Source organism: Amblyraja radiata, chromosome 7 (assembly GCF_010909765.2).
Source record: "Amblyraja radiata isolate CabotCenter1 chromosome 7, sAmbRad1.1.pri, whole genome shotgun sequence".
Taxonomy (NCBI): domain Eukaryota; kingdom Metazoa; phylum Chordata; class Chondrichthyes; order Rajiformes; family Rajidae; genus Amblyraja; species Amblyraja radiata.
This window is the reverse complement of record NC_045962.1, coordinates 76412031-76436977: the sequence shown is the minus strand read 5'-3', so window position 1 is coordinate 76436977 and position 24947 is coordinate 76412031. Positions and strand designations below refer to the sequence as shown.

Genomic DNA, 24947 nt, shown 5'->3' with positions numbered 1-24947 from the left:
CCTTGTGAACCTAAGCTGCATTCGCTCAATAGCAATGTCCTTCCCCAAATTTGGGGACCAAAACTGCGCACGATACTCCAGGTGTGGTCTCACTAGGGCCCCATACAACTACAGAAGGACCTCTTTGCTCCTATACTCAAGTCAAGTCAAGTCGAGTTTATTCGTCACATACACATACGAGATGTGCAGTGAAATGAAAAGTGGCAATGCTCGCGGACTTTGTGCAAAAAGACAAACAAACAAACAACCGAACAAACTATAAACACAATCATAAACACACACATATTCTTTTACATATTAAATATTGGAAGGAAAAACGTTCAGTAAAGTTGGTCCCTGGTGAGATAGGAGTTTACAGTCCGAATGGCCTCTGGGAAGAAACTCCTTCCCAACCTCTGCTACTCAACTACTCTTGTTATAAAGGCCAACATGCCATTCAGTTTCTTCTCTGCCTGCTGTACCTGCATGCTTACTTTCATTGACTGATGGACAAGGACTCCCAGATCCCGTTGTACTTCCCCTTTTGCCAACTTGACACCATTTAGATGATAATCTGCTTTCCTGTTTTTGCTACCAAAATGGATAACCTCACATTTATCCACATTAAACTGCATCTGCCCACTCACCCAACCAGTCCACGTCACCCTGCATTCTCATAGCATCCTCCTCACAGTTCACACTGCCACCCAGCTTTGTGTCATCTGCTAATTTGCTAATGTTACTTTGAATCCTTTCATCTAAATCATTGTTGTGTATATATATGTACATGATCCCATGGCGACAGTTCATCACAGATGTGTATGTCCAGGAATTTGAAGCAGTTGACTCTCTCCACTGCTGTCACGCCAAAGAGGACATGTGCGTGGTTCCTCTGCTTTCCCTTCCTGATGGTCTTGCCTACGTTGAGAACAAAATTGTGTTTCTTGCACCACTCAACCAGTTGATCAATCTCCCTCCTGTACTATGAATCATTACCCGTTATACTTACAATGATGGTGGTATTGGTGAATCTAATGGCGGTGTTGAAGTTGTACAGTCGTGGGTACAGAGGGATAGAGCACACTGTCCTGAGGTGCCCCTGTACTAATGGTCAGGGAGGAGGAGGTGGTATTGTTGCCAATCCATACTGATTGAGGTCTGCTGAGGATACAGTTGCATAGGGAGGAACAGAGATCCTGTTGCCTGGGTTTGAGTTTGGAAGGACGAGGCTTTTGAGTGCTGAGATGTAATCAAAGAACAACAGCTTGACATGTTGTCCACATGGTCCAATGCAGAGTGGAGAGCCAATGAGATTACATCAACTCTTAGTCTGTTGTGGTAGTTGGTAAATTGAAGTGGGTCCAGTTCATTATCGCGACGGAAGTTGATCTGCATCATAACCAACCATTCAAAGTACTTCACAATGAACTGCCATTGAGCCATCATCTTGCTAATTATGGATGTCCTTTTAAAGCAAGTGAGGTTCCCAGACCAAGGGCGTGAGACATTGAAGATATTTGCGAAAAGACAAGTCTAGGTGTTCAGAAGGCAGCCAAGTGTAGTCAAGGCTGGATATTTTCTGAGGGTTCACCCTTGAAGGATATGCAAACATCGGCCTTGGAGACTGAGATTACAGGGTTGTTGGGGATTGTGGGGCCCATGGAAGAATGATTTTCTCCTTTTCGAAGCAAACATTAAAAGCATTGAAAAGATAACGCTGACTCGTCGGATCAGGAAGAGTCCCGACCCGAAATATCGCCTATCCATGTTCTTCTGTGATGCTGAGCTGATACGCTGAGCAACTCCAGCAGTCTGTATTTTGTAAACCAGCATCTGCAATTCCTTTTTCTCTATATAAAAAGCGTTGAGATCATCCAGGAGTGTTGTGTCTCTGTCACTTAAGCTACTCGGTTTCATCCTATTAAAAGTGATGGCATGCAACCCTCTGACCCCACCGTTTAATGTAAAAAGTGTCTCTTTACATTCTCAATAGCTTTTTTGAGGTCTCAGCTGGACGAGTTTTGACTCTGGGTTCACCTTACTTGAACGATGCAATATTAGCAATATTTCTATTTGGAATAACTGAATTTATTGTAGATTTATTGTTGCGTTTAATGTAGTGTTAAATCTGCAGCTAGTAAGAATTTAATTGTTCCGATTCATATCCTATGCAAATGACAAATACTCTTGAATCTTGATTCTCATGGTAGATTAGATTATTGGGGGTTATTTGGTTTCTTCTGCTTAGAGTTGTTCTTGTGCTTAGTCATTTGGAAAAAAAAACAGTTTTGGTAATTATACTATTTGGATGCAGTGTTGCAATTGTAGGGAATAAAATCTTTGAAGTGTAGGTGGCAGAAGATGCCACTTAACAGAAATGTAGTTGATGGCAGGATGTGCTATCCCTATGGCAATATTGAAAACCTGCAGACATATTTGTTAGTGCTGGAACTGGTGCAGATTTTAGTAAATAAATTGCATTGATGTGTGGCTAATCACTAAGTCATGTATCTATTCTGAGAAGATTACAGATGTAAAGTAAGTTATTATGCAGTGAGCAGTTTTGACAAAAGAATAGATGTTTTCTGCGACATCCTTTCACGATCAGACGATTTGCCAGAAACATGGTCTTAGACTAATCAAAATAGCTTACACTCCCCTCAGATTTGCAGATTTTATCTAAAATGTTCCTGTTTAGGCAAGTGTTCCAACAAAATATCCATAAGCAGACTACAAAAGCCAGCAAAGACTAGAACACCATAGTATTTGAAAAGTATTTTGTTAGCACTTTGCAAAATTCACTTCCATCATCACTCTGCTTGTTGAATTTGTACTTGGCTGCTTAGCAAAATGTTGATGAGACTGACATTTCTATCTACTAGACTTTAACAGAGCTCGGTTCTAGGCCCTTCTATTGGTATATGCAAAAGGTTTGGACGTGTGATGGCACAATAATTTTGAACTTTGTAGTTGATACCAAGGTTGCAACGTGATCAATTGAGGAAGCAAGCTCTTAATGATTAACAGCTAGGTTAGGTTGGTTCAAAGGTGTAAAATGAAATTGCAGAACCTTTCTCCCAGAGTGGAAATGTTTATGACGAGGGGGCATAGATTTATGGTGAAAGGGGCAAAGTTTGAAGGAGATATGCTGAGCAAATTTTTAGGGAGTGGTAGGTGTCTGGTGGGTGTTTTCAGGTGGCAGAGGCAGATTCGATAGTCACATTTAGGTGGCGTTAAAATAGTCACATGGATATGCACAGAATGGAGGGCATGCATCATGTGAAGGCAGATAAGATTAGTTTAGCTTGGCATGTTCAGCAGAGACTGTGTAAACCAGTACTTGCACTCCCATATGTCTGCATTGTGGCCAAAGGGTCTATTCGTGTGCTGTACTTATCTGTTCTATGTAAAGGTAAGGTTATTTAAAAGAAAATAAGGGAAGGGAACACAGACCAAATGGCAAGAAACCAAGTATCCATGAACATTTGTTAATAGCTTCCTGAGGCTTGCTCACTTCTTTGGAATGTGGGAGGAAACCGGAGCACCCAGAGAAAACCCACGAGGTCACTGGGAGAGAATAAAAACTCTGTGCAGACAACACCCGTAGTCAGGATCAAACCCGGCTCTCTGGTGCTGATAGGCAGCAACTCTACCACTGCTCCACTCTGTCGATCATGCAGTGCAAAAACCCCTCTTACTCAGATTTAATACCACTTGTTAGCCATAGCTAAATATTTAAGGTATATACTCTCAATCAAACAGTCATTCTCTCCTTGCACCTTCATAAGTTGCCTTGTTTAGGTTTAAGGCCCTAGTTTCACATTGACCCACATCACTTTCAAATTCAATGTAAAATTCAAACATACCATTGTCACTCTTCCCCAAAGACCCAAGACAACAATACTACCATGGCCAGGGACGGAAATCGCAATCAAAACTTGGGGAAGGGGACACTCGGAGCCTCGATTACCTCAATACAACAGTTTGATTTTAAGCCCCGCCAGGCGATGAAAGGCCCCGCGAACGGGCTGATTCATCCCTGAGAAAGCGTCTGATACCCGCTTGAATCTTTCAAAAGCTACAACGTAATAAATAACACTTAAATTAAACTGAAGCAAATAAAGGCAAACAGAAGAACCAACCTTGGAATGGGGAGAGAGAACGAGATGGGGAAAAAAAACTAAATAACGTGAGTGACTGAGTGTGGGACTTACCTGCAAGCCAGCCAGGAAACCCGTTCGACCGGATTTCTTAATGACCTGGCCCGTTTAAATCCGATACCCGTTTAAATCTTTCCCATCCACCAATACATCCAATTAGTTCAAATGGTAATTGTACCCACATCAGACAGCTTTGGAAGGTCACAACACAATTGGTGACACATCGTGTTAATACGGTGTTAATAGAGACATTTAACAAGCGCTTAACAGTGACACCCCCACTGTCGTGGAAAGCAGAGATTTTAATAGTTTATTTTCACAGAATTTCAAAATCTGGATTACAAAACATGGGGGGTTTGTTCCCCACCTCTCAAAACATGAGGGGGCATGTCTCCCCCGTCCCCCCCAGGATTTCCACCCATGACCATGGCATATTTTGCATTCAACTGAAGCTACGTTTGTTTGACATCTCATCGGTGGCAACGCCTCCAACAAAAGAAAATTTGTCTACATTTTTCTGCTCTAGTCTCTGAAAGGGAACTACAACCCGCTTGATTCTGCTTCTCCAGCATGTGCTATCTGTAGAGTTATGAATGTTACTCATTCCTTTGCTTCAAATATTTGTATTTAATACAGCGATTTTATTTGTGCAGTAGAAAATGGGATTTTTCAGGAAGATGAGCATTTTAATGTCAGAACATCACCCATTAGTAAATATCTCTCTTTAAATGAAAAATCTTCAATATGCTGGATTGAAAGGGCACCTATTGCTGTCATGCTTGAGAGCTTCAATGATCTGGTAGAAGTGGGGTCGAGTAACGTGGGTGGGATCAGCCTCAATTACAGGTGATTTTTAAGTTGACAAAGATGTAGAAACAAATTCAAATGTCTTTATTTTGAACAGTTTTGGCAAACTTGAAGAAAATTATGCTGCACAAACAGCATAACTACTGCACACATCAGTATACAGGAATATATTGGTCTTAATTCCTAAAAATATTTGTTTAGTTTAGTTTGGAAATGCAGCATGAATACAGGCCTTTGGCCCACTGAGTCCACCCCGACCATCGATCACCCGTATACTAGTTCTGTTATCCCATTTGTGCATCCTACACACAAGGAGCCAGAAGCCTATTAACCTACAAACCTGCATGTCTTTGGAATGTGGGAGGAAACTGCAGCACCCTGAGAAAACCCACGTGGTCACAAGGAGAACGTACAAACTTTGTATCTTCATTTTGTTGGGAATATTGACTTACGTGAAGTAAAGATGGCTTCACATCTTTGCATCTCAGCCTTTGCATTGGGACCTGAGATGGTCTGTTCTTAAGTTGGTCCCTTGAAGTGCGCTACACTCCACTCATTCAGCACTAATCCCAATACTGGCATCAGATTCACTGACCAAGGCCGTGCCATTTGTAGTATGGCAGACTGACTTTTACCATGCTGAGGCTATAGCTTAAATGTGGTTGGACCATGGTAGATTGTTGGTAATTACGCCCAGAAACTTGAAGCTCCTGACCAATTCCATCTCTGCACCATTGATGCTGACTGGTGCATGTACACTACTCAGTTTCCTGTAATCACTGATGAGTTCCTTCGTCTTGCTGAGATTGAGGGAGAGATTGTGTAGGAAGGAACTGCAGATGCTAGTTTAAACCGAAGATGGGCACAAAATGCAAGAGTAACTCAGCAGGACAGGCAGCATCTCTGGAGAGAGGAATGGGTATCATTCCTGTCCTGCTGAGTTACTCCAGCATTTTATGTCCATCTTAAAAACATAGACATAGAAACATAGAAAATAGGTGCAGGAGTAGGCCATTCGGCCCTTCGAGCCTGCACCGCCATTCAATATGATCATGGCTGATCAGGGAGAGATTGTTGTCTTGATGCTCCTTCTTCTCCTCTGTCACATCATTGTTTGAGATCTGGCCCACTAAGGTGGTATCATCTGCAAACTTGTAAATGGAGTTAAAATAGAAGTTGGCTGCATAGTAAAGATGATGAGAATGAATCCTTGTAGAGAACCAGTGTTGAGACTTATCATGAGGATGTTTTGTTGCCTATCCTTGCTGATTGTGCTCTAAAAGAAGTCGAGGATACAGTTTAGTTTATTATTATTATTGTCACGTGCACGGAGGTAAAGTTGCAGAAAGGGGTTCTGACTCAGAGGTTCAGGGGTTTGGAGAAGAGTTTGGTTGGGGTTATGGTATGGAAAGTGGAACTATAATCATTAAATAGGAGTTGGATGTAGTTGGCATGGCTGGGATATCCCAGGGATGAGTACAGGACAAGGGAGATGGGGTCTGTTATTGAACTGTTGTGATGGTAAACACATTGTAGGGGATCATGGCATTGTAGGAAGCTTTAGTTAATATATGCCATGACTGGCATCTTAAAGCACCATGATGGTGGCCGACTAGGCAAAGGGGAGATGCAGCGAGACCTGGGTGTCATGGTACACCAGTCATTGAAAGTGGGCATGCAGGTGCAGCAGGCAGTGAAGAAAGCGAATGGTATGTTAGCTTTCATAGCAAAAGGATTTGAGTATAGGAGCAGGGAGGTTCTACTGCAGTTGTACATGGTCTTGGTGAGACCACACCTGGAGTATTGCGTACAGTTTTGGTCTCCAAATCTGAGGAAGGACATTATTGCCATAGAGGGAGTGCAGAGAAGGTTCACCAGACTGATTCCTGGGATGTCAGGACTGTCTTATGAAGAAAGACTGGATAGACTTGGTTTATACTCTCTAGAATTTAGGAGATTGAGAGGGGATCTTATAGAAACTTACAAAATTCTTAAGGGGTTGGACAGGCTAGATGCAGGAAGATTGCTCCCGATGTTGGGGAAGTCCAGGACAAGGGGTCACAGCTTGAGGATAAGGGGGAAATCCTTTAAAACCGAGATGAGAAGAACTTTTTTCACACAGAGAGTGGTGAATCTCTGGAACTCCCTGCCACAGAGAGTAGTCGAGGCCAGTTCATTGGCTATATTTAAGAGGGAGTTAGATGTGGCCCTTGTGGCTAAGGGGATCAGAGGGTATGGAGAGAAGGCAGGTACGGGATACTGAGTTGGATGATCAGCCATGATCATATTGAATGGCGGTGCAGGCTCGAAGGGCCGAATGGCCTACTCCTGCACCTAATTTCTATGTTTCTATGTCAGAACCAATGCATGGAAGCCATTAAGTTATACTACCTTGCTTTTCTTTGACACCGGGGTGATAATGGTCTTAAAGCAGTTAGGAACCTTATAATGGAGTGGGGTGAGGTTGTTGAATACCTCTGCCCGCAGGTCAATGCAGGTTGTGAGCATACAGCCAGTGACTCTATTCCGTTCAGTGGCTTTCCGTTGGTTCGCTCTAGGGAAGGCAGATCTGACCTTTGCAATACTGACCGTGCATAGAGATTCATCCGAGGTTTTAGGATGTTGCTTCACTGACTATCTGTTCAAAGCGATTATAGAATGTATTGAGCTTGTCTGATATACTGCATCCACTGGTTCCCTGCTATTAATTGCAACCCTAAAGCCCAAATCTGTTGATCATAATTTCCCATTCATAAATTCTCATTGGTTCAGTCCCTAGACAGATGATTGTAATGCCAATTTTTATTGTCCATTCCCCAATTATCCATGAAATTTGTTAGGATTTGGATTTTGACCAGATCAAAAAAGGACGTCAGATTTTGTTCCCTGGAAACACCTACGAACAAGATAAATGTTTACGACTAAACGGTAACTTCATGACTGTCATTGTCCTTTTTGAGACTTTGTCCAATTATATTATCTTAGCTCTCATTATCTTAGCTCTCATGACTGTCATTGTAGACAAAAATGCTGGAGAAACTCAGCAGGTGAGGCAGCATCTATGAGCGAAGGAATAGGTGACGTTTCGGGTTGAGACCCTTCTTCATTATTGTGTAATTTGATTTTTCAATATCATATGTGTGATCTGCTTGCCTATTTATCCTGGGATTTTTCATTTTCCATTCTACTCGGTGATTGGTGTGCTTTTCTGGATCAGAAAATTACTTTCTAATAATAAGCTCTAGTTCATAAATGTATTGATTGTCCATTAGGTAAACAAGCTTGTTGGTTTATGGAAACAGTCCAGTTGTACTCTGTGTGGAAGATACACACAAAGCTATGGTTTCATATTGAAAGCTGCAAGTAATCATATTTATTGTTTCCACTAATGTGACGTGAGAATCACTGACGTGATCAGTATGTACTTCCTATCATTAGTTTCCCTTTACGTTGGTGAATGGCCATCTTGAACTGTTGCAACCCTTGTGAACTTCTCCAAGGTGATGAGTAGCTAGTTCACATATTTGATCCTGCTGTGTTGCCTTGTATTTAGATTTGCCTCTGTGTGCTACTTTTAAACTGACTAAAGTGGCTTGATTGTAGTTTATTTTAGGCAGTGATTATAATATGAATCAAGTATTCTAAATTTAATCTGTCACTTGTGAACTGCTTGATGACCTGTGGACTCTATAATAAATCTAAGACTTGAAGTCAGTAATGAGACTTAATGTTAATGGAGTTTACAAGAATGGGACTGACCTTATTCACACATACAAGATCATAAGGGGGCTTTACGATAGATATTTTCATGATTTGGAGAATCACAAGCAAGTTTGCATAGCTACAGGATAATAGAGATTTAAAACTCTGCTCTCAGTGGGTAGTGAATCCCTGTAGTTTTTTGTTCCAGATGTTGAGTCAAGAGCGTTTAATCGTCATATGTACCAACAAATGGACAATTAAATTATTATTTGCAGCAGCATAACAGGCCAATACTCAAAGATAACATTTAATAAACTCAAAATTCAATAAATTAACAACCCGTATACAAGTGGGAGAAAAAGTTAAATATCCTTAGTCCAACCATAGACCCGAGTTCACAGTTAAGTTAGTGTTTTAGTGTTAAGAGCCAGATGGTTGTTGGGAAGAAGCTATTCTTGAACTTGGGTGGCCACAGTTTTCAAACTCCTAAACTATGTTACTGATGCTAGGAGTGAAATGTGAGTGTGGTCAGGGTAATTTGAGTAAGAAAGAACTGCAGATCCTGCTTTGAATCGAAGGTAGACACAAAATGCTGAAGTAACTCCTCAGGTGGCGCAGCGCGCGGCAGCCTCGCCAGCAGTCTGTCCGTCCTTTCACCCATTTTGTTGTTTTTAGTCTGTTTAAAAGTATGTTCCTAGAGGTTTCTTAGTCTTTTTTATGTAGGGGAGGTGCGGAGGGGAAGGGGGGGGAAATCATTTACCAGTCACTTCCTGGTCGAGGATGCGCCTACCATCTGGATTGGCGCTGCCTTTCCTGCTGGAGACCGGCCAGAACTTCCGTGGCGGCACAGCACTGAATTACCATCGCGGAGGGGGCAATGCCTAACCGGGGATCGCTGTGTGGAGCTCCGGAGTGTTGGGCCAGCTAACGTGGAGCTGTGGTTTGCAGAGCTTCAAGCCGTGGGCTGCGCTGACTTTAACATCGCGGAGTCCTGGGCCGGGGATCGCCAGTATTGGAGCTCCGTCCAGCTCGGCCTGTGGACTTCGGGAGCCGCCTGTGGACTTCCGGTATGCAGCGGCTGATTCGGAAACTCCAAGCTGCTGTGTGGGTTCTTCCGTTCAGACGTCGGACTTTTCATCATCCTGGTGAGAGGGCCTGAACATCGGGTCGCCCGTAGTGGCGACTGCGGAGGGCTCAGAGGTCCCGACCACGGGTGAACAAAGAGGAAGATTACTGAACTTTATTGCCTTCCCTCACAGTGGGAACGTTAATTCCGCTGTGTGGGGATGTTTACGTTAAACTCTATTGTGTATTGTGTTATTTTTTATTGTATAGCTGTATGGTAACTCAAATTTCACTGTACCAATTGGTGCATGTGACAATAAATTGAACTTGAAATGCACTGTATGCACACTCAGGAACTTAAACATTGTTGACATTCTCCACGCCAACCTGTCCAATGCCATCTTTAAGTTCGCTGGCGACGCCACTGTTGTTGGATAAATTATGGGTAATGAGAGGTTGAAGATGTCAGTTAAAAACTCTCGCAAGTTGGTCCGTGCTGGTTTAAAGAGCACAGCCAGGTTCCACATCAGATCAAGGCGCTTCAAGAGTTCATCCTTGTGAAGGATCTTCTGACATGAACCTCAGTGACTTCAATTACCGCGCCATTGGTAGCAATTGGGCACCAATAAGGTACAAGAGTGTACTCCCTTTCGAAGCGTGCATAGAATGCATGGAGATCATTCATCCAGGAGTGATGCGTCGCTGTAGCTTCAGGTGGTGACGGAGAGAATATTAGAACTAGTTAAGGTGCAGATCGATAAATATTTTTTTAAATCATGCAATTGGTGGAGTGCTAGCACTGATGAAGAATTGAAGCTAGCAAGAGAGTTCAAGAGACATTTATTATCACATGCACCAATTGGGCAGCCCGATGTTTCAGGCCCTCTCGCTGGGATGACCGGAGTTCCGGCGTCGGAACGGGGAACACTCTCAGCGGCTTGGAGTTTTCGCATCGGCCACATCCTACTGGAGACCGCGGCTCCTGAAGTCGACAGGCCGAGCTGGACGGAGCTCCAACACTGGTGATCCTCAGCAAGATCCCAGGCTCCGCGAAGTTAAAAGTCAGTGCAGCCCGTGGCTGGAAGCCCTGCAAACCACAGCCTCAAGTCAACTGGCCCAACACTCCGGAGCCTCAACATGGTTATCCCTGGTAAGGCATCGCCTGCTCCACGATGGTAAATCGGTGCTGAGCCGCCGCTGATGCTCTGGCCGGTCTCTGGCAGGAAAGGCCGCGCCAATCCAGATGGTAGGTCGCGACGGGGGGCGGAGATGCGACTCCCCACCTCCCCCACATAAAAAAAGACTAAGAAACCTCCAGGAACATACTTTTAACTTTTAAACAGACTAAAAAATATCAAAAAGGTTGAAAGGACGAACAGGCTGCTGGCGAGGCTGCCGCGCACGGCGCCACCCCATCTCTCTCCATTCATGATCCTACTGAATGACAGGACAGGCATAAGACGTTTGGTTGCCTACTGCTGCTATTTTCCTGTGTTCTTATGAAGTACTTTATTGAAGAAATCGACTTGCTCTAAAGTTGTTTTCCATCCTGATACCATTAAAGCTTATGTGCAAATCTCTTATAGTTGAATGTGTTTAAGCAGTGTTTATTACACAGGGCTTGATTGTTAGCTAATACCTTCAGTTAATCAAAGGTTTTGATGAAAGGTCATTTACCTGCAATGTGAACTGTTCCCTTTTCATTGGTGGATGTAGGTGCTATCAAGATTTAAGTATCTACGTGACCCTTGAATGCCAAGGGATAGATGGCTAAAGCCCAATTATGGGTAAACAGAATTTGTACAGATACAGAGTGCATAATATAGAAACATAGAAAATAGGTGCAGGAGTAGGCCATTCGGCCCTTCGAGCCTGCACCGCCATTCAATATGATCATGGCTGATCATCCAACTCAGTATCCTGTACCTGCCTTCTCTCCATACCCCTGATCCCTTTAGCCACAAGGGCCACATCTAACTCCCTCTTAAATATAGCCAATGAACTGGCCTCAACTACCTACTGTGGCAGAGAATTCCAGAGATTCACCACTCTCTGTGTGAAAAATGTTTTTCTCACCTCGGTCCTAAAAGATTTCCCCCTTATCCTTAAACTGTGACCCCTTGCTCTGGACTTCCCCAACATCGGGAACAATCTTCCTGCATCTAGCCTGTCCAACCCCTTGAGAATTTTGTAAGTTTCTATAAGATCCCCCCTCAATCTTCTAAATTCTAGCGAGTACAAGCCGAGCCTATCCAGTCTTTCTTCATATGAAAGTCCTGACATCCCAGGAATCAGTCTGGTGAACCTTCTCTGTACTATAATGGACTGAAAGCCCAGTTTCTGTGCTGTATTATAAAATGACACTATATCACAGTATCTATTCCTATTCTGTATTCCGTAATACTTGCTCCAAAAATCTAACGATCTTCACCCTCAGTTATTAAATCAGTTCAGTAAGTGTGCACAGGATTTGCATTGATAGTGATGGGTTGGTATGCAGGACTCACTACCCCATGGTCACAGATGACTATGTTGTAATACAATTCTTTGTTTTTACATGGCTGTCTCTTGCTGTATCTGCAGACTTAGCCCAGGACACTTCTTGAGCTACCATGTAAAAGGATAAAATTAGTCTGAAGGGTCCTGACAAAAAATGTCACCTCTCCATGTTCTCGAGCTGAGTTGACTCGAGTTACCTCAGACTTTGTGTCGTTTTTTAAAAAATATGATAGATCTTGCCATTTGAAAATGATCCACATTGGTGTTGATAGAGGATTGCCTAAAGTAAAACAGTTGGTCTAAATGGCAGATTGCAAGCTGTAAACAGTGTGATGCTACAAGCAGAGCTGCCAAGTCGTACGGATTTTCCGTATTTTGTACGGAAATGCGATAAGAATAAGGATGTACGGATTTGCTTTGTAAAATACGGATTTTTTTAAAATCGGCCCGACTTCCAGTTTTATCTTGCTGCTTAAAAAATGCAAGGATATAAAAAGTCATACTGTGACTCTAAAAATTATAGCAGATTAAATCTATTAGTATTTTAAATTTCAAGATCTGGATAATTTTTGTAAGCTTTGATCTGCCTGTCCCGCTACAGGTTTAAACAGCGCTCTCAGTTTAGCGTGTGGGAATTTAAACGAACAGCGCTAGAGGTTCTAATTATAGCGCTACAAGCTGGAGCGCTATTGCCTTTACATATAGCGCTATGGGCTTTACACATAGCGCTATGGCCACAGCGCTATAGTTCACAGACTGTTCGGGGAGGGAGAGGGAGTGAGAGGAAGGGAGGGAAAACGAGTGGGAGGGGAAAAAAAGGAAGGAGGGAGAGGGAGGGAAAGAGAGGAAGGAGGGATAGAGCAAGGGAGGGAGAGGGAGACTTCCAAAATGGCTTCTACGTCATCATCTGGTGCTAAAAGCAGGAACAGCAGATACAATGAAATGGTAATGAATGCACTGTCTAGTAAGGTGCGTAGAAGACATGTCAATTGGTAACAAAGTTATGCATTCTTGTACTCTTACATGGGTATGACCGCACATAAAAAAAAAAAATTTCAGCAAAATGGCACCGCGTGAAAATACTGATTTCCTCAGCAAAATGCTGATTTTTAGGTACTAGAATACTGAAATGCTCAGACAAAACTTGGCAGCACTGTACAAGGAGCAATCTATGTTAATGACTTGGATTCTATTGGGTGTACCAGCACTTCAAGGGTTCGAGAAAGCAACTTGCCACCACTTTTTCAAGGGCAATCAGGGATGTGCAATTAAATGCTGGCTCAGTCTGGGAAGTCCCAAGCCTTGAGTGAATTAAACGCTGAAGGAATGGAGATGAGAAAGGAAGTTGTAAGAAGCAAACAATATAGTATTTTAAGATAGTGGATAAAAATTTGACAGATGAAATGTAATGTGCTGAAATGGGAGGTTATCCAGATTAGTAGAAATGTAGAATCTTGTTTAAGTGGGAAACATTCCACAGTATGCTGCTGTACATTGGCAGATCTGGATGATTTTCTACTTTAAATTTAAAGTTAATATGCAGGTGTAAAAGGTTATCCGGAAGGCTAATGGAATTTTGGCCTCTATTGAAATGGAATGTGGTATAATAAAGTTATGCTATAGTGGGTTTTAGAGATATTGCAGGTTACCTTGAGCAATAAACTTGTATTAGGTTGTAATCACTCGGTTAATTATTGGGATGTAGAGGCTCGCTCATGACGAAATGCTGAAAAGTTGTATGCTCCTTGCAGAGTTGAAGAATAAGGGTGATTCTTCTGAAGGATATAATTGATGAGACTTGACAAGGTTGATGCTAAGCGATTGTTTTCCCTGTGAAGGAATCCAAATCTGGGAGCATGGTCTTGGAGTAAGAATTAACTATTTAAGACTAAAGAAAGGCATTTCTCTGCAGGGTTATCTTTGGAATTGTGTCGCCAAGAGTCCAATCATTGTATTTTGAGTCCATCAGGCTTTGGAGTATTATGAGAAACAGTCAAGGTGGGCGAGCCATCAGTTGGCTCACTAGATATGGGGAGTCACTTTGTTTCATAGTCTTGCTTGGATCATCGATAGATACAAAAAGCTGGAGTAACTCAGCGGAAAGGCAGCATCAGTGGAGAGAAGGAATGGGTGACGTTTTGGGTCGAGACCCTTCTTCGGTTTAAATCAGCATCTGCAGTTCCTTCCTGCACATTTTGCTTGCTTGGATCATTATTGATAGGCAATGTGGTACAGCAGGGGCAGGGTTGGCAGAGGACCTCTTCATGAACGTTCTGTACATGTTCCCATGGGCGGAATTACGGTGGGGGGCGCATTCCCCCATGCTTTGTAATCCGGATTTTGAAATTTGGTGCAAAAAAATCTATTAAAATCTCCGCTTTCCGTGAGACAGTGGGGGTGTCACTGTTAAGCGCATGTTAAATGTCACTATTAACACGATGTATCACCAATTGTGTTTTGACCTTCAAGTAGTACTGAAGGTATTCACGGATAATTTCTTAAAGCTATCTGATGTGGGTACAATTACCATTTGAACTAATTGGATGTATTGGTGGATGGGAAAGATTTAAACGGGTATCGGATTTAAATGGGTCAGCTCATTAAGCGCCACAGACGAACGGGTTTCGTGGCTTGATCACTCACGTTATTTAGTATGTTTTTCCCATCTCTATCTCTCTTCTCCCCCACCACCCCCACCCCTCCAAGGTTGGTTCTTCTGTTTGCCTTTATTTACTTCAGTTTTATTTGTTTAAGTGTTATTTATCACATTGTAGCTTTTGAAAGATTTGGGTATCAGACGCTTTCTAAGGGCTGAATCGGCCCGTTCGCGGGGCCTTTCATCACCCGGCGTGGCTTAGAAATCAAACTGTTGCAACGAGGCGATCGAGGCTCCCGATGTTGAAGCCTCCGCCGGCCGATTTTAAACCATGCCGGGCGATGAAAGGTCCTGCGATCGGGCCGATTCAAGCCCCACGATTCGGGGCAGACGAAACTGCTGTTGCTGGAGTTCGGAGTCGGAAACCAACCAGGTCAGCTCCCGATGTTACCATCCACAGGGGCCACGGCCTGAAGCCTCTATGTTTCAAATATTTGGTTTGGCCAGAAGTGGGCATCTTAGTAGGTGTGGCATGGATTGTACTGATGTTCCACATTCACGTTCTGTGTCTGCCGCATCTGCATAGCCCCATTTGCTCTTTGGTCTTGCATCGGCCCATCCCTGTACGAAGCCTGTACTTATTCCTGTTCTAATTCCAACTTCATAGGCCCATGAGCATCACATAAGATTTGATGCGTTAATCTTTGAATGTTTTTCCCTTACTTGGTCAAATCTGTTGGTGCATTGGAAGCAGCTGTAAAATTGTCCTTGACTAGTTCTGAAATGTTTCCATAGAATTGCTGTTGATTTTGAATGCTGGGGTGGGTTGGTAGAGGACTTTGTGCCTTCTGAATGTTTAATACTAGGTCTATCCTTTTTGCTCAAAACTGATAGATGGATATAGGTGAGGAGGGATTGATTGGCAGGTGGGTGGAGTAATGGGCCTGTCCCACTTAGGCGACTTTTTAGGAGACTGCAGTCACCACATGTTCGCGGGTGGTTGCCAGGAAGTCGTCTTCATGGTCGTGAGGAGTTCCCGCATTCTGGGAACTTGTTGAAAAATTAGCGCCAACTAGAATGAAACTGCCATGGAGAGTAGCAAGAATTCTCGTGTCATAGGTGGGTTGCCAGGAGGTCGAAGGTTTTTGTAGGTTGTAGCCGGTGCTGATTGTGGGAAAAAAAACATAAGCAGTAGTTTTCAGAACCAAGGATAACCGACCAGTAATGTTAAATGTCCGCTGAGCTTCATAGCCGTGTATCTCTGGCTTCTTTAAAGTTGGCTGGCTTCTTAAAAGTTGTCTCTATTCCTCCCTCCTTCTCTCCTCTTTTAAAGGACTTACCGTACACTGTGCTTTAGCCGTCTTAAATACAGCGCCAACCTTCCTGTTCATCGTGTGTGTGTCTGTATCACCTTGGCTTTGCACAGTGTGAATTTCAGACAGTGATCCCCCTGCTTGCCCTGTCCCCCGACTGCGGTGTGTGTGTGTGTGTGTGTGTGTGTTCCACTCTGACATCGCCGTTATAGTTGCTGGTATTTCAGGCGACTGCCGGCAACTTGACAGTCGCCTGAAAAATCGCCTAAGTGGGACAGGCCCATGTGATAGACTAGACGTGAAATGGAGACAAACGGGTGTCAGATAAGAAGAGAAGAGTGAATTGTATAGTCAGAGGGAGGGTATTGGTGGAAATGAATGGGGATGGGGTGAGAAAGGGGTGGAATTGTGGGCAAAATGGGTTTACATTACAGACCTGTTGATTTGCACAATTACCATGACTACACCTTTCACCCTGTCTCTTGCAAGAACACCACCCCTTGCACTCAATCTCTCTCTCTCTCTCTCTCTGCCAGATCTGCTCTCTAGAAAAGATTCAAATTCTCTAGGACATCTGAGATAGCATTTTTCTTCAATAAACATGGTTTTGACCCAAAACATCAACAGCCCATTAGCTCCATTGATGCTACCTGACCTGTTGAGTTCCTCCAATCCTTTGCTTTTATCCAGGGTCCCAGCATCTGCAACTCCTTCCCTTCATCTTATTTATTATTGATTTATTTTTGTCACGTGTACCAAGATAAAGTGAAAAACTGTTTGCGAGCTATCCTTGAACTAGATGTTGAAAGAGTTAATGCAGGGGTGAGAGATTGCAACCTTCACGTGGTCCATCCTGTTTCAACGAATGCTATCAACCTGGCGTGCACAATCAAATAAGATCAAATAGAACAAGTTGTCCTACAACTTTAGGCTGTGTACCCCAAACGCAAGAAGAAGGAGTTAATGCAGATTGTAAACATTTCAGTTCTGATGCAATCTGAAATGCAAACATTTTCTATCCGTACAATGCTACCTTTTCTGCAACATAAAATGAATGTACTATAAATGTTTGGCTATCCATGTTAGTATTTATGTGGTTTGTCAAGGGTATTAATTTAAGAGGAAGATTCTGTCAACATTTAGTGACAGCTGTCATATAAAGAAGCAATGTTGTAGTCAGCATCAGAATCTGCCTTCCTTGGCTTAAATACAATTTTAACTTGTGCCACTGAATCATGTAGTGCAATGAACTACCGTGTGTTATTCAACATATAGCAATGTTGGAGATGGATAATTAGAACTCAGTACAAGAAAGGTTGTGTGGCACACAATGCCTATGCTGAAAATCATGCCAAATTAAACTTGCATGTGATCCACATCTCTTAAATTTTCCCCCCTCTCACCTAAAAGCTATTTTTTGACTTTATATTTGACAATATATTTGATACTCAGCCTCTGACACCAGAAAAAAACAGTCCAAGTTTGTCCAACAATCTCCCTATAGCTAATGACCTCTAATTTAGGTAGCATCCTGGTAAACATCTTATGCAGTGTCGCTAAAGCCTCCACAGCCTTCATGGAAAGGGGCACTGGAACTGCGCACAATATTAGAAATGTAGCCAACCAAAGTTATGGAAAGCTGCAACATGAGATCCTCACTCTTATAATACTGGTTGATGAAGACAAATAGGCCACTTGCCTCCTTTAATGTTCTAACTACTTGGGTTGCTGCTTTCAAGGTCCAAGAGCTCTCTAAGTCACCACTGTCCTGCTATTAACTGTATGCTTTCTCCTTGCATATGATCCCCCGAAAGTGCCACATCCCACATTTTTCCCACAATGATGAGAAGATTGTCCTGGCCCTGGCCACTTTTTATGCTGCGAGGACATAGACAATAATAATAATAATATAATAATATATCTTTTATTGTCATTGCACGTCAGTGCAACGAGATTTAGTATGCAGCTCCACTGATGTACAAGAAAGGTAAATAAATACAATACATAAATAAACAAGCTGAATTGATTGACGTGACCATCTGAGGGAGACTGTCCAAAGGGGGTGGGTGGGGGCACTCATTAGGGCCGGTTCAGAGCCGCTATAACATTAGGGGATCAGTTTTTCTACGCATTCATCATGTCATGAATGCATGAAGTAATTATCTCCTTTATGAGCAGATAACTGGCTGACAGGATATGAATTCATGAAGGTTGAAAGTGATTGTGCTCATTTGATTTTCAAAGCTTCCTTTATTAATCTCGACATGTCAAAAGGAAAGGCTTCAATTTGCCAAACATGCAGTTTTTGAGCTGACTTCAGAAGCTCATCACATTAATGAATGGTTTCCTATAACTCGCACTGGTGCCAACATTATAAAGCAGTCCAATGGGTTTTGTTCTTCGATCTAAGATGGTATGTCTCTATTTTTAACATTCCACTGCTTTGGCAAGGGGTAGATTTTTGGGCCACTAACTTGTTGTTTATATATAGCTTGAGACAAATAAACAGTTGTTATTTTACAAATGAGGAAAATTGATCATCGCATTCTAAGGAGGGTAACAGTAGCCTAAACAGGATGCATCAGTAAGTGTAGAGGATGAAGTGCCAAAAAAAATAGATCAATGTGTTCCCGCAACGTGAGGTAAACTACTGGGTGAAGTCCAAGCCTGTGGCATTCAAGTCAGATGATTCTAACCATCTGCAGGAAAGCTAGGTATGACCTTCGCAGAGTCATCTAAAATGCTAAGAGATAATCCTAAACCCACAATAACCATGTGGCAACCCATTGATTGTAGCATGGCTCGTATATGATAATGCGTTGCAAAGCAAAGTCGGGCAGTATTGATGGCAGCAATGCATCTCTCCATGATGAGTTCAATATATTTAATGCTCGTTTTGAACAAGCAGTCAGTGAAATTACGTTGCCTATCCCAATGGCCTCGTGAGCTGCTCCTTTACCCATGGTCATTGCAGACGTTGGATCGGTCTTCCTGAGAGTGAACCTGTGAAAAACAACAAGCTCTGCCGTGGACCTTTTGAAGTGATATGCAAAATACAGTAGGTCAACGTTGTCTGGGAGGCTGGAATTGATGTGCGCCATGACCAGCCTATTCAAGCACTTTGTGATAGTGCATATTAAAACCACCTTGGTCAGTGAGGCACGCTGCCATATTTTTTTGTGTACTGAAGTGATAATAGTCTCAAAGCAGGTGGGAACCTCTGGAAGATATACGGAGTGGATAAATATGTCCATGAGTAAGCCTGGATAGAGTGGATGTGGAGAGGATGTTTTTACTAATGGGGAAAGTCTCGGACCAGAGGTCATAGCCTCAGAATTAAAGGATGTTCCTTTAGGAAGGAGATGAGGAGGAATTTCTTTAGGCAGAGGGTGGTGAATCTGTGGAATTCATTGCCACAGAAGGATGTGGAGGCCGTCAATGGATATTTTAAAGGCAGAGATAGATAGATTCTTATTTAGTATGAGTGTCAGGTGTTATGGGGAGACGGCAGGAGATTGGGTTTAGGAGGAAGATAGATCAGCCATGATTGAATGGCGGTGTAGACTTGCTGGGCCGAATGGCCTAATTCTTCTCCTATCACTTTGGAACTTATTAATGAATACTCCTTCCAGCTGGTCCGTGCAGGGACTGAGAACATTGTCAGCAGTTCCATCCAGGTTGATTGTTTTCCACGAGTTTAAAGCCAATCAAACAAAGCAACATTTTGTTTTTGCTTAGGTGTCAGGGTTAGTGATGTTATTCCACTGACCTTGTATTGAAAGTAAGCATGGAATGCCTTGAGCTTGTCTGTGAGGGATGTGTTGTTGCTTATGGTTCAGCCCAACCTTTCATCGTAGGTCGTTATTGCATGCAGCGCTAGAGACCTGGGCTTGATCCTGATTATGGGTGCAGTCTGTACAGAGTTTCTACTTTCTCCCCATAACCTGCCTTAGTTTTCTCTGGGTGCTCCGGTTTCCTCCCACACTCCAAAGATGTACAGGTTTGTTGGTAAAAAATGTATATTGTCTCTGGTGTGTAGGATAATGTTAGCATTCGGGGATCGCTGGTTGGCGCGGACTTGGTGAGTTGAAGGGGCTGTTTCCGTGCTATATGTCTAAACTAAACTTTGCCACAATTGATGGGTGGTTAGTCTGGTTCTCTAGTTTAGTCTGGAATTGTGTCTTGGCATCTCTGATGGCTTTGCTAAGGTCATACCTAGTTTTCTTGTGCAGGCTACGTGAACATCTCAGACTTGGTTTTCACTGGGGAGTGGATCTCACAGTTGTAAGCAGGAGGTTGGAGCATAGCCTCTTGATCAGATTTTCCAAAGTATGAGTGGGGAAATTAAGCTGTAAGCATTTTTGGTTATATTATAGAGGTTGACACTGTTTGGGTCTTTGGTGGGAGACAAGATAACGCACACTGAGGTTGGTCCTACAATGTATAAGGCAGCAGTCAGGATAGCCAACTGCAGTCAAAAGCTGTTAATTGAAGATAAGGCAGATCATTTAGGCTAAATATATTGAGGATGGATGAGAGGATATGATTTTAGTTATTGTAGAGAAAGATGTTTGCATTTTGAATAACTAAAGAATCGAGAAATGAAGATGAAAAGGTAGTAATGAAATGTGAGTGGTCAGGTTAAATGTCCTTTATTATGGGAGGGGAAGAGCTTAAAATTATACTAAAGGGTGATTGTGAATAGGACTAGAAGAGTTTATATGGAACAAAAGATATGATGAGGATGGGTTGGGCAGTTAAGTCATGAGCAATTAATTGTCATAGGCCAAAGATCTTTGTCATAGGCTCTGGGGACGGAATAATGAGATTTTTAATACACCTTACAAGCTTGTGAATGCCACACACAACAAATATATACAATAATGTTATAAATGATCAGTTATTACTGGACCATAATGGAGCAGGCTGAAGTATGCAGTCTAACATACACAATGTTTGTAATAGTTTGTTACTGAGGTAGGAATACGCAGTGTGGTTTAAGAGTCTGATGTTTGATGACAAGCAGCTGATCTTGAATTAGGAAGTAATGATTGTCAGGACCTATACCATCTTCCTGATCGTGGCAGCAAGATGAGAGTGTGGCCAGGGTGGTGTGTCTTTAATATTAGCTGTCTTTTTGAAGCAGCAGCACTCAATCTTCTGATTTGAAGCTTTGCTTTCTTTGTGATTTCATCAGTGTGCTAGGCTCAGGACAGATCTGCAGAGATGTGCACAACCAGAAACTTGAAGCTGTTAAACTCTCTCCACTGTCCTGCTAATAAAGAAAGGTTCATGGGTCCTTAACTTTCCCTTCCTGAAGTCAACTACCAACTTCTTGATCTTGCTAATGTTACATTGTCTGGCACCATTTCATCAGATTATCAGGTTGAATTGTTGGATTAATGGAGTCAAGGGAAATAGTGGGATAAACACAAGTTGAGGTTGAATAGTTCAGCACTTGCTCAAGATCACTGGGTGCTTTGGGTGGTGTAGAATGAATTAGTAAGGTGCGAGTTGCGGGGTGAGGAGATCCATCTATAGTTTGGTAATGAAGACTGCACTGCAGAACAAGTGTGCAACAGTGCCCTCTCATAGTTAGAAAGTGCTTCAGTTTGAGATTGCATTAGTTTTAGAATCGAGGCACAACTTTAGACTAGAAATACAGCGTGGAAACAGGCCCTTTGGCCCACCAAGTCTGTGCCGACCAGCGATCACCCCATAGACTCGTACTATCTTACACACCAGGGACTATTTTTATGAGAGGAAACCGGAGCAACCGGAGAAATTCGCGTGGTCGCAGGGAGAATGTACAAAGTCCTTACAGACCGTATCTGTAGTCAGGATCGAACAGCAGCAACTCTATCGCTGTGTCATTATGCCACCTCAACGCTGCAAACGCTGGAGTCTGGAGCAGAAACCAAACAGCTGGAGGAACTCAGCAGGTCAGACAGTATCTGTGAAGGGAATTGACAATAGACAATAGGTGCAGGAGTAGGCCATTTGGCCCTTCGAGCCAACACCGCCATTCAATGAGATCATGGCCGATCATCCCCAATCAGTACCCCTTTCCTGCCTTCTCCCCATATCCCCTGACTCCGCTATTTTTAAGAGCCCTATCTAGCTCTCTCTTGAAAGCATCCAGAGAACCTGCCTCCACCGCCCTCTGAGGCAGAAAATTCCACAGACTCACCACTCTCTGTGAGAAAAAGTGTTTCCTCGTCTCCATTCTAAATGGCTTACTCCTTATTCTTAAACTGTGGCCCCTGGGTCTGGACTCCACCAACATCGGGAACATGTTTCCTGCCACTAGCTTGTCCAAGCCCTTAACAATCTTATACGTTTCAATGAGATACCCTCTCATCCTTCTAAACTCCAGAGTGTACAAGCCCAGCTGCTCCATTCTCTCAGCATATGACAGTCCCGCCATCCCGAGAAGTAACCTTGTAAACCTACGCTGCCTTCCCTCAATAGCAAGAATGTCCTTCCTCAAATTAGGGGACCAAAACTGCACACAATACTCCAGGTGTGGTCTCACTAGGGCTCTGTACAACTGCAGAAGGACCTCTTTGCTACTATATTCGATTCCCCTTTTTATAAAGGCCAACATGCCATTCGCTTTCTTCACTGCCTGCTGTACCTGCATGCTTACTTTCATAGACTGATGTACAAGCACCCTGAGATCCCGTTGTACTTCCCCTTTTCCCAACTTGACGCCATTTAGATAGTAATCTGCCTTCCTATTTTTGCTACCAAAGTGGATAACCTCACATTTATCCGCATTAAACTTCATCTGCCATGCATCTGCCCACTCCCCCAACCTGTCCGTCACCTGCATTCTCATAGCATCCTCCTCACAGTTCACACTGCCACCCAGCTTTGTATCATCTGCAAATTTGCTAATGTTACTTTGAATCCCTTCATCCAAATCATTGATGTATATTGTAAATAGCTGCGGTCCCAGCACCGAGCCTTGCGGTACTCCACTAGTCACTGCCTGCCATTCTGAAAGGGACCCGTTAATCCCAACTCTTTGTTTCCTGTCTACCAACCACTTCTCTATCCATGTCAGCACTCTACCCCCAATACCATGTGCCCTAATTTTGCCCACTAATCTCCTATGTGGGACCTTATCAAATGCATTCTGAAAGTCCAGGTACACTACATCCACTGGCTCTCCCTTGTCCATTTTCCAAGTTACATCTTCAAAAGATTCCAGAAGATTAGTTAAGCATGATTTCCCCTTTGTAAATCCATGCTGACTCGGACCAATCCAAATGTGCGGCTATCTCATCTTTTATAATTGACCAGCATCTTCCCCACCACCGATGTCAGGCAAACTGGTCTATAATTCCCCGTTTTTCTCTCCCACCTTTCTTAAAAAGTGGGATAACATTAGCTACCCTCCATTCCACAGGAACTGATCCTGAGTCTATAGAACATTGGAAAATGATCACCAATGCATCCACAATTTCTAGAGCCACTTCCTTAAGTACCCTGGGATGCAGACCATCAGGCCCCGGGGATGTTTCAGCCTTCAGTCCCATCAGACATTTTGGGGCAAGACCCTTCCTCTGGACGAAATGGAGTTGCACCAGCAGTTTGTTTTTTTTTGTCTTTACAAATACTTTATGAAGTCCAACCTGAGAACTTCAAGAGAAAACTATTCTTCCTTGCAATGTAAAATTGGAAACATGTCATTTTGATGTCAGAGGAATGAGATTTTGTCTTAGTAAATTAATATTCTGGCTGCATCTGGTGGGGGCGAGAGCTGTATTCAGGCCCCCTACTATACAGCTACAATGCAGAGATGCATTGATGTAGGGAAGGAAATTATTTGGGCAATTCGTTAAGTGAACATTAGAAATAAGTGCGATTTTTTTTAACTGATTTTATGATTAGAGTAATCCTTTAGTTGCTATCAAGAAGAAAATGCAATTGCAGTATGTTTATTATAACGAGGTACAGTAACAGGGCATATGTGTATTGTATGAACTATTGAATGGAATATCTCACTTTGAAATTTTCCTGTTAACAGTGTAACACTGTTACACTGTTACACTAGAGATGTGTTTCATCTCTAGTGTAGGTTGGGCATAATGAAAATGATGTGTTTCATTCCCAAGGAATACATTGTTTTCAAATTGGATGTAATTTAATTGTAACTAATTTTTTGTGAGACTTAAATTTATGGCTTTGTTTTCTAGAAACACGATCAGGGACATGTTCTATTGGATTTAGTCTTCAGGCACCTTGATCTAACAGAACGAGATTACTTTGGTTTACAACTGGCAGATGATGCAACAGACAGCCCTGTGAGTATTCCTTTCTGACGTGTAAATTTGCAATATTTTGCACACCATGATTTTTTTCAATTTCAGATTAAGTGCATGTCAAAAAAGGATAAACCTGGATGGTTTCTATTTTCTTGAAGGTTAAGGGATGATCTTGGTGGGGGAAAAAATTAAATGTTTTAATGTAGAGCGTCGGTCACAAAGAAAATGGTTCTGCTTGCCAAGAAATCCATTGATTTGGGAAAATATATTTTTAACCCAAAGAGTAATGAGGATCTTGATCTTGCTATCATGGTATAAAGAATGAATGGGGTTGATTATTTGAGGAGAGAAGGGGAGTTGGGGAATCTGCTGGTATATTTCAGGAGAAAAATTGAAAGCTTAAAAGGGACATTTTTCATGGGTGCTGGTGTGAATAGGTTGGGCATGATAGCCTGCTTTTGTTATGTTTCCCATGTAATCTCAGGAAAAGTACTAACTGGAAGCTAAAGGTCTCTTGCAGAGGTCAAAGCAAGCTAATTTATTTAGAAAAGTG

At 42.7% G+C, this 24947-nt stretch overlaps 1 protein-coding gene across 6 annotated transcripts in view; it reads left to right on the top strand.

Annotated features, from left to right (window-relative positions):
- The window catches only part of ptpn4 (protein tyrosine phosphatase non-receptor type 4), a 163485-nt gene that overhangs the window by 66367 nt on the left and 72171 nt on the right, over positions 1–24947 (top strand). For all 6 annotated transcript variants that reach the window (XM_033024839.1, XM_033024838.1, XM_033024837.1 and 3 more), the window contains one exon: positions 24326–24433. In XM_033024839.1, coding sequence (XP_032880730.1) covers positions 24326–24433 — 108 coding nt within the window. The remainder of the gene's footprint in view (positions 1–24325; positions 24434–24947) is intronic.